Genomic DNA, 9,981 nt, shown 5'->3' with positions numbered 1-9,981 from the left:
ACATGCAAAGCTGACGGATCATATCAGCAATCGCAAGAAAGTATTTGCACTTTCAGCCACCTAAAAGCAGGTCTTATATCTAGACAGTGATTTTGTGTCAGGTTACTTGGTGCCTGCACATCCACCTGCACGTCTCCGTGCTTGAGTGCCGAGTAAATAAAATCTGTTCTTTCTTGGATCCACTGAATGTGAATTGAATTTACTTCTGCTAAGGGATCCCTGTTCTGGTGTCAATGTGTGGTATTTTAAGAGATCGGTATTCAGACTAGAGCTGGTAGCTATGTGGCATAAGGAGTTGGGTTCCTTATATGTAGACCTGGGTTTGATTCCCAGTCACACTACCTGTGTTGGTAGACAAGACACTTTATTTGGATTGTCCCAGGGCACTCAACTGTATCAGGGTCAGCTGAGAAGTTCTGCCTCCAAGCAAGCAAGATGTTAAAATGAACGGGTACAATAACAATGCTTTACCTCTTGAAGATTGCTACACCAAACCTTTTTCACCTGCAATTTCAGGTATGAGCAGAATTGTCCTTGACGTAATACTCGCACAGTAGTTAGTAAAAAAACAAAAGGATGATTTGTCTGGCTGTGCATATGAAACAACATGGTGGACCGCATTCCTCACAGACGAGGGTTGTGCACCCACAGAGATTTATAGACAAATGATTGTTGTCTATGACCTTGCCTGTGTCTGTGACAGACTGGAGTCCTGTCCAAGGTGTACCCCACATCATGCCCTGTGTCTGCTGGGATAGGCTCCAAACCCCATGGCCCTTAATTGGAGTAAGCGGGTATAGAAAATGGATGGATGGACCCTTCCTATGTGGATGTTAGTACAGTCAGGAGGTGGGCAAGGAGTCTGAAGCATGAAAATCCAGCCAGGGTGAGTCTGCATGACCAGGCCTGTAGTGGACGCCTCGTAAGAGCCACTGATACACAGCATCAAGTGCAGGTGGACGAGCTGATTGTACCTATCACCATGCCGAGCAGAAAGACATTGACAAAATAATTGGGATTTCAAAAGATCAGGCCCGTCACATTGTCAAAGATTTACAGAAAAGTGTGCACATGATGGGTCCCATGGATGGTGAAATGAAACCAAACCAAAAGTGGGTTTTGTCAGGAACATCCAACTCCACATGCACATGGAAGCGATGCTTTTCTGTGTCAGACTTACTTTTGATAAGTCCTGCGACCCAGAAAACAAGCAGCAGTCATTGTATACAGGCATACGGACTAACCTTGCCTGAAAAAATTCAGTGTTCCATTCAGTGGGAAAATTCTTGATGACTGTTTTGTTGGCAATGCGATGGTATAGTTCTCACAGAATTTTTGGAACATAGCAACACGGTCAACAAAACTGTGCACAAGTTTGAAGCAGGTTTGTCCTAGAAAACTGCAATTTTTCAGCATGACAATGGTCATCTACACATAAGTGAACACAAGACGTATTGCAGTGGCTCAGAACATACGAGGTCTTACGACACCCACGTACCCTCTGGATCCTGTACCCTCTGATTTTTCCTTTTTCGCAAGCTGGAAGAACACCTGAAGGGACACAGTTGCACTGAGGATGCAGAAGTGTAAGCAGCTGTGACTAGTGCCTAGAGAAGATACTTAATTTCTTGACCAACGGGATGTAAAAACGTGTCCAGGGTTGGAGTAAGTGTATGGAAAGGGACAGCTACTACATGGAAAAGTAATGACACTGTATGATAGAAAAGATTCCAAAAACTTAAAGTAGATATGCCATTTATGTGAGTATCTTGCTTGTTATTGAAATCGCATAGGAGGCAAAACCTTTCAGCCAACTCTCTTAAGTGGGGACTGGCCTTACCTGGCTACTGTAATGGGGAAGGCCATTTCCTGGAAAATGAAAATTTAAAACAGATTGCACTCTGTCCTGTTGTACATCTTTTGGCAAGTTGTTCCATGCATTAGTTCCATGCACTCACTATAAACAAGATCTTCCTCAAATCCAGACATGACCTTCTTTTAAATAATTTATTTTGTTGTCTTCTGATAATGGGTGATCAGAGGACATTTGCTTGCAAGTATGCAACTTGCGCTTTGTTTCTTGCAGAAGTCTCCTATTTCAGAGATTTACTTGTGCTTTCTTCCAAGGTATTTAAGGAAATGGAATAATTTGGTTGCATTCTGCCAGCACAATGCAGACCTGGCTGTTGGGCACAGCAATGCACACAGCAGAATGCACATGCAATGCATGCAGACATGAATGCATCATCCCAGAAAAGCTGCTCGGAGTCTGTGACAAGGCACAGCAGTCTCACAAACACACTTAGCTGTGAGCAGTGGTGGAAGGCACAAAAACTGTGTGTGTGTGTGTGTGTGTGTGTGTGTGTTTAACTGTGTGACACATCATTGACTGTAATTGTCATGAGTTGCACCAAAATCTACTCTCATCCACCTGTTACATAATGATGATAATAATGACATTAATGTTGAAAGAAATAAACAAGAAGTACATTATTAAAATCTTGGAATATAGCTGATGTTTTAAATTCTGTGTATGAGGAGGCAGCGGTCTGTCTGCTGCTGAAACAGGAGTCTGTCAAGTGAAATAAATTAATGTCAAGCTTTCAAACTTTCAAAACACAGACACAACCAGGACTTAATAAATTTCCTTTTGACCTTGATAAATTTTGCTGCACGTGCAAACCTCACCTATTTGCATGTTCCCTCCCAGAACTTTGTGCTCTCATGTGGACAAACCCCATAAAGGCAAACACATTAAGTTAAAAATATGCACTATTTTGTGCATTTGCAAGATGCAATTTTTTCAGAGTCAGTAATTAAATGAAAGATTACTGAGCATCAGAAATGTAAAAGGTTTCATGAAGATACTTTTCTTCATAAATCTCCACAAAGTATTCAGTAGGTGGTTGGGATGTGTCTACATAGCCGTCATCATTGTTGCTGTCTTCGTTTTGTACTTTGCTTGCAGTGAAATGATCATTGTACCTTTGCTCTCACTGTCTTCTTCCATATAATCATTACCTTTATTTAACTTGCTCTGCTTCTTCTGGGTACCCACAGGGTCAGCATTCATGGAGACCTCTTTCTTTTCCACCTCACCTAAAACACAGGGATCAAAATATAATATCTGCATGAATATATCATTGGAGTTTGAAAAGTCACATGTTCTTTACATGCTTTGAAATTTGTGCACTTTCATGAAAACATGTTTCAAATGTGGCAAAAGGAAACATTGATTTTTAATGTAAAATACTCTGAAAATAATTGAGCACAGACATAGAGATTGGAGTTGGAGGTCAGGCTCATTTCGTTGTTTTCTCTTGCAGATCAGACAGACTACCACGAACACCAGCACGGAAATGAGCCCCAGGGATGCAGTTACTGAGGAAATCAGTGGCACCAAAGACACTGAGAACAATATTAAGAAATCTTGTTAGAGATTTTAAGTCAGGAGAATATGGCACATCTGCTTAAAAGACTATCTTCAACAACAACAATAAAGCCTGTGCTGACTGTCGCCTTAAAATGAAGTTCAAAACCAGTATGATCCTAGTCCATTTACTTGTATTTTAATACATTTTATCAGTATTAAAGAAATAAGCTGGAATTGTTTTGAAGTATTTCAGGAACAATGTTTGGAACAAGTTTTGAAGCAATCCTGAGTAGCGTTTTGAGTTAGCCATAATTCATTTATAGTACTGACTAAACATTTTGACACTAACCCCAGCCAAACTTTTTATCTATTGTTTAATTCCAGTTTTATTTTCCTATTGTGTTGTAATTTTCATCTAGAATTTGCCCACATATTGGGTGTCATGTTTCTCCCTGTGCTTGCTAGCTTGTTGGCTGGGCGGGGCAGAGCAACAGGCATTCAACATGTCCAGGAGGAAGACAAGTGACAACCACGCCTGTATGTAATTTATCCAGTATCAACATTCATGAAGACCAACACCTTCCAATATTATCGGATATCAGCCCTGTCAGTGAACCTATTACGAGGCTCAGACTCAAGCATTCTTTGGGTGTTGTGTCCACTGTCTCTGTGTATGTCGTGTGACATCTTGGTGAAGGAGACCTATAATTTGCAGTTTCACTCTGATTCACAATGCAAACACTGGTACTGAGAATGCTGACTGTGAAAACTGCAATGGTCCACATGGATGTGGCAGTTGCAGTGAGAATGGCTCATGGCTCCTCAACTCTGCAAAAACCAACTACCTCAGGGGTGCTCAAGTTCGGTCTTCGAGAGCTACCTTCCTGACACTGTTAGTTGTCTCCCTGCTCCAACACACCTGAATCCAATGAAAGGCTCATTAAAAGTCTGCTAACGAGTCTTTCATTGGATTCAGGTGTGTTGGAGCAGGGAGACAACTAAGAGTGTCAGGAAGGTAGCTCTTGAGGACCGAACTTGAGCCCCCGTGTACTAGCTGTTGGACCCTGGTTTCTACCTCCAGAGGTACGTTGATGGACATGGTAGGCTAATTCTGGCAGTATTGCCAAGGAGATTGATCATGTTCTCATGGGAATACACTGGAGAATTCTGCAATACTGCAGAAACTATCAAAGTATCCAGTTTGTGATTTCTGGTCTCAGATTTGTGGCTTTCCTGAAGATTCATCTGAAGTCTTGCAGAATGCTGTCTCTTCAGTGCCCAAGATTAAATCTGGGCAAACTTCAAGATCTGACTGTTTCTCTGGAATTTGCATGCAGTCTGCATGGAGGACTTGCAGACACGGACACAACTGGAGATCCAGATGGATTGTGTGAGTGCTTCTGTAACCAGACATTGAAAGTTGCTGAAGCTGACTTTGTGTGAAATAAGTGGTTACTCAGGAAAACTCAGATAAGAAGTATCACTTGTAGTGTGGGGGAGAGTTAGTTTCAATATTTTGGCCACATGATAGTGGATGTGGCCATGTGTGAAACCAGCACATATGTATGAGGGACTGGTATTAGTGCAAGCATGCACTCATACAATTCACCCAGAGAGAGAGCTACAATGCACAGCCTGGGCTCCCAGATTTCACAGTATTTTCAGTATTTATCTTTGGAATGTCGTGAATTTGGGCTTTGATATTACAGCTTAACTTCTTGTGAGTTCACACAATTTCCTTCAATCAGTAACACAACGGTAAAATAGCAAGATCAAGAGGTTTTTTTTTTCTTTTTCTTACCTGCAAGAGAGATTCTGACAAAGTCACTTGGAGGAGAACTAATGTTTTGATTTGAAACCCTGGTCTCATACTGACACTGGTAGAGTCCCTCATGATCAAAGGTCACTTTGTGGATGGTAAAGTTTGCAGAATTTGAACTTGATATTAGGGTCTTTCTTATCGACCCTGCAGTATTCATCAGAATAAATGTTCCACCTAAATGCTGCGTTGAGACTGAACATGAGATGCCAACATTGTTGCCCCAGGTAACAGTGCCACCGGGGGTCATGGTGATGCTCGGCTTTGGAAGACTCACTGAAAAGTAACACAATGCAAAAGTATTATCTTCGATCAGGCCAAATGTTTACTTTTTGCTGTTTGATGTAATTTGTAATAAAATAAAACCTGAAATCTACATCTTCTGTAATATTGTTGGCATGTTGGTCATTTGGGTGTTGACATTAGAGCTTCATGTTAGTTTGCACAATTACCTTCAAACAGTTATACAAGAATGAAATATCAAAATCAGCATAATCTTTTCTTACCTGCAACAGAGATTCTGACAGACTCACTTTGAGGAGAACTAATGATACGATCTGAAACCCTGGTCTCATATTGACACTGGTAGAGTCCCTCATTATCCAAGGTCACTTTGAAGATAGTGAAGTTTGCAGAATTTGAACTTGATGTTTGGGTCTTTCTCATTGACCCTGCAGTATTCGTCAGAATAAATGTTCCACCTAAATGCTGCGTTGAGACTGAACATGAGATGACAACATTGTCGCCCCAGGTAACAGCACCACCGGGGTTCATGCTGATGCTCGGCTTTGGAAGCCTCACTGAAAAATGACATAATGTTAAGTGTTGAATACCTTTGAACAGGTTTCTATTTAGTTTTATTTTTAGTTGCAGATTTTAGCTTCGATTGTTTTTGTATTATTTTGGCATATTGGTCATTCGGGCCTTTTGTTGCGGCTTTTTTTGGTTACAGTTTACAGAATTGCCTTTAGTTAAATATAAAAAGAATGAATTCTAAAGATTAAGAAAGTATTTTTGTTACCTGCAACATAGAACCTGATAAATTCACTAACAGGAGAACGAATGTTTCAGTTTGAAACTGTGATCCTGGTATAGCCCTTTACTAGTTTAGTCCACATTGAGGATGGTGAAGGTTTTGTAATTTGAAGCTGACGTTTAAGTCTTTCTAATTAATCCTGCAGTATTCACCAGAATGACTGTTCTACCTAAATGCTGTAATGTGACCGAACATGGGGTGCCAACATTGTCACCCCAGGTAACTATGCCAATGGACCATGCTAATGCACAGCTTTGTAAGGATCCCTGAAAAGTAAATACCAAAGCACTGAAGTGCTTTGAAGTGTTTGACTTATTTTCCATTTTATGTAAAATGTGATCATTTGCTTATGTTTTAATAAAAAAAAAAAAACCCTGAAGATTTTAGCTTTGAATATATTGACAATATTTTATGGATGAAAGTCTTGTTTTTTCCCCTGGTCCTGTGACTTATTTCAGCATCTTATATACATAAAAAATACTGCAGCATTATCATTTTGTTTATGGATACAGTAACACAAGATGGCCACTCTTGAATAAAAAGAGGAAATATGACCTTCACACTATAATGGCACATAAAGCTCATATGTTTAAAAAAATTAAATGAGTTTTCAAACATTTATTTACATGTGAGGTAAACGTGTGCAGACTTACTTCTGCATAGGACCACTGAATAGAAGAAATATGTTAAGTAATATGTTATGAAAAATATGGACTCACTCAATTCTGAGGAATAAATTATGGAATCACCCTGTAAATTTTCATCCCCAAAACTAACACCTGCATCAAATCAGATCTGCTCATTAGTCTGCATCTAAAAAGGAGTGATCACACCTTGGAGAGCTGTTGCACCAAGTGGACTGACATAAATCATGGCTCCAACACGAGAGATGTCAATTGAAACAAAGGAGAGGATTATCAAACTCTTAAAAGAGGGTAAATCATCACGCAATGTTGCAAAAGATGTTGGTTGTTCACAGTCAGCTGTGTCTAAACTCTGGACCAAATACAAACAACATGGGAAGGTTGTTAAAGGCAAACATACTGGTAGACCAAGGAAGACATCAAAGCGTCAAGACAGAAAACTTAAAGCAGTATGTCTCAAAAATCGAAAATGCACAACAAAACAAATGAGGAATGAATGGGAGGAAACTGGAGTCAACGTCTGTGACCGAACTGTAAGAAACCGCCTAAAGGAACTGGGATTTACATACAGAAAAGCTAAACGAAAGCCATCATTAACACCTAAACAGAAAAAAGCAAGGTTACAATGGGCTAAGGAAAAGCAATCGTGGACTGTGGATGACTGGATGAAAGTCATATTCAGTGATGAATCTCAAATCTGCATCGGGCAAGGTGATGATGCTGGAACTTTTGTTTGGTGCCATTCCAATGAGATTTATAAAGATGACTGCCTGAAGAGAACATGTAAATTTCCACAGTCATTGATGACATGGGGCTGCATGTCAGGTAAAGGCACTGGGGAGATGGCTGTCATTACATCATCAATAAATGCACAAGTTTATGTTGATATTTTGGACACTTTTCTTATCCCATCAATTGAAAGGATGTTTGGGGATGATGAAATCATTTTCCAAGATGATAACGCATCTTGCCATAGAGCAAAAACTGTGAAAACATCCCTTGCAAAAAGACACATAGGGTCAATGTCATGGCCTGCAAATAGTCCGGATCTTAATCCAATTGAAAATCTTTGGTGGAACTTGAAGAAAATGGTCCATGACAAGGCTCCAACCTGCAAAGCTGATCTGGCAGCAGCAATGAGAGAAAGTTGGAGCCAGATTCATGAAGAGTACTGTTTGTCACTCATTAAGTCCATGCCTCAGAGACTGCAAGCTGTTATAAAAGCCAGAGGTGGTGCAACAAAATACTAGTGATGTGTTGGAGCGTTCTTTTGTTTTTCATGATTCCATAATTTTTTTTCCTCAGAATTGAGTGATTCCATATTTTTTTCCCTCTGCGTGGTCTAAAAAAGTAACCGTTACTGACTGCCACAATAATTTTTCCTGATTTCTTATAGTGTTTCTTAAAGCCAGAAAGTTGTCATTTGAAATGACTTTAGTTTTGTGTCATGTCTGTAATCTGCTTTTTTTCTACAAAATTAAACAACTGAATGAACATCCTCCGAGGCCGGTTGTTGTGTGGGCCGCCAGAAGAGGAGGTACTGCTGGCCCACCACCAGAGGGCGCCCTGTCTGGAGTGCGGGCTCCAGGCACCAGGGGGCGCAGCCGCCTCACAGGAGCAGCCAGGGTGACAGCTGTCACGCATCACCTGCAACAGCTGTTACCAATCACCTGATCAGCAGGGGTACATCAGCAGGACAACGTCTCCACCTCTTTGCCGAGATATCGCTCTACCTGGAAGGTAACGTTCTCAGCCGACTGTGTGATCTTTCGACAGTAACCTTTTGTGACTTTGTGCATTGTATAGCAGACTCTTTTTCCAACGAGAGGTGGAGGTAGTTTTCCTGCCGTGTGGATTGCTGGGTGCAAACGTGCCCACATTTAATTGTTTTTTTGTTCCTCGCCAGCAGTACCAGGTCCGACACGCGGAGGCAGTGGCCACCTGGGAGTTCGGGACTTGGCGGCTCCAGTATTCCCGGGGTCTGGTGGCGGAGGAAATCGTGTGGTTCCGGTTCTACTTTGGACAGACGTCTTCTATCTTCGAGCCTGCCCACACGACACCTTTTGTGATTTGGCTTTTTGTCTATTGTTGTAATCTGTTGTGTTTGTTGTGCCCATTCACAACAGTAAAGTGTTGTTATTTGACTTCCTCCATTGTCCGTTCATTTGCGCCCCCTGTTGTGGGTCCGTGTACCTACACTTTCCCAACAGGATATCTCGGCCAACGTCATGGACCCCGAGGGGCGTCAACCGGCCGTTGAACGGCCAATGGAAGAGCAGGGCGCACAGGCGTCTGCAGGAGGAATGATCGGTGAGTTGCAGCGAATCCTCACCGCTTTTACGGCTCGGCTGGATCTGATGACCGAGCAGAACGTCCTCCTTAACCGCAGGGTGGAGGCTCTCGCCGCGCAGGTGGAAGCGCGCCCTCAGGGCGCTGCTGCGGCTCCCCCTCCTGTCGATCCTGTGCGCAATAGTGACGTTCCACAGGTCGTTCAACGACCCCTCCCACCTTCCCCTGAAGCATACATAAGCCCTCCAGAACCGTACGGGGGTTGTGTGGAGACATGCGCAGACTTTCTTATGCAGTGTTCGCTCGTCTTCGCACAACGTCCCGTCATGTACGCGACTGATGCTAGTAAGATAGCTTATGTGATTAATCTGCTTCGCGGCGAGGCACGCGCTTGGGCTACAGCGCTCTGGGAGCAAAATTTACTTCTCCTTCTGACATATGATGGGTTTGTGAGGGAGTTCAGAACAGTGTTCGATCACCCAAATAGAGGAGAGACCGCTTCAGCCGTGCTGCTGTCAATGAGACGGGCGCCGGAGCGCAGCTGCTTATGCAGTCGACTTCCGCATCGCGGCTGCGAGGTCCGGCTGGAATAGCGCTGCCCTCCGCGCCGCCTTCGTAAACGGACTATCGTTGGTCCTGAAGGAGCACCTGGTGGCCAAGGACGAACTGCGGGATTTAGACGGGCTTATTGATCTCGTTATACGATTAGACAATCGTTAGAAGAACGCCGTTGGGAACGAGACGAAGGGCGTGGCCGGGCACGCGCCGTCCCTCTCCCTTCCGGTTCCGACCGAGTTCCGCCCTCCCCACGCTCCACGGC

The 9,981-nt window shown here is 42.7% G+C and overlaps 1 protein-coding gene across 1 annotated transcript in view; it reads right to left on the bottom strand.

The window, feature by feature from the left end:
- Positions 1–2,876: 2,876 nt before the first annotated feature.
- LOC117528719 (immunoglobulin superfamily member 1-like) overlaps positions 2,877–9,981 on the bottom strand; it is a 170,895-nt gene continuing 163,790 nt past the window's right edge. The window contains exons 21-24 of the mRNA XM_034191355.1: positions 5,699–5,992; positions 5,175–5,468; positions 3,277–3,408; positions 2,877–3,099 (exon numbers count right to left, since the gene is read on the bottom strand). Of these exons, the coding sequence (XP_034047246.1) occupies positions 2,918–3,099; positions 3,277–3,408; positions 5,175–5,468; positions 5,699–5,992 (902 nt within the window). The 3' untranslated portion in view covers positions 2,877–2,917. The remainder of the gene's footprint in view (positions 3,100–3,276; positions 3,409–5,174; positions 5,469–5,698; positions 5,993–9,981) is intronic.

Source organism: Thalassophryne amazonica, chromosome 16, assembly GCF_902500255.1.
Source record: "Thalassophryne amazonica chromosome 16, fThaAma1.1, whole genome shotgun sequence".
NCBI lineage: Eukaryota > Metazoa > Chordata > Actinopteri > Batrachoidiformes > Batrachoididae > Thalassophryne > Thalassophryne amazonica.
This window is presented reverse-complemented; position numbering and strand designations above follow the sequence as displayed.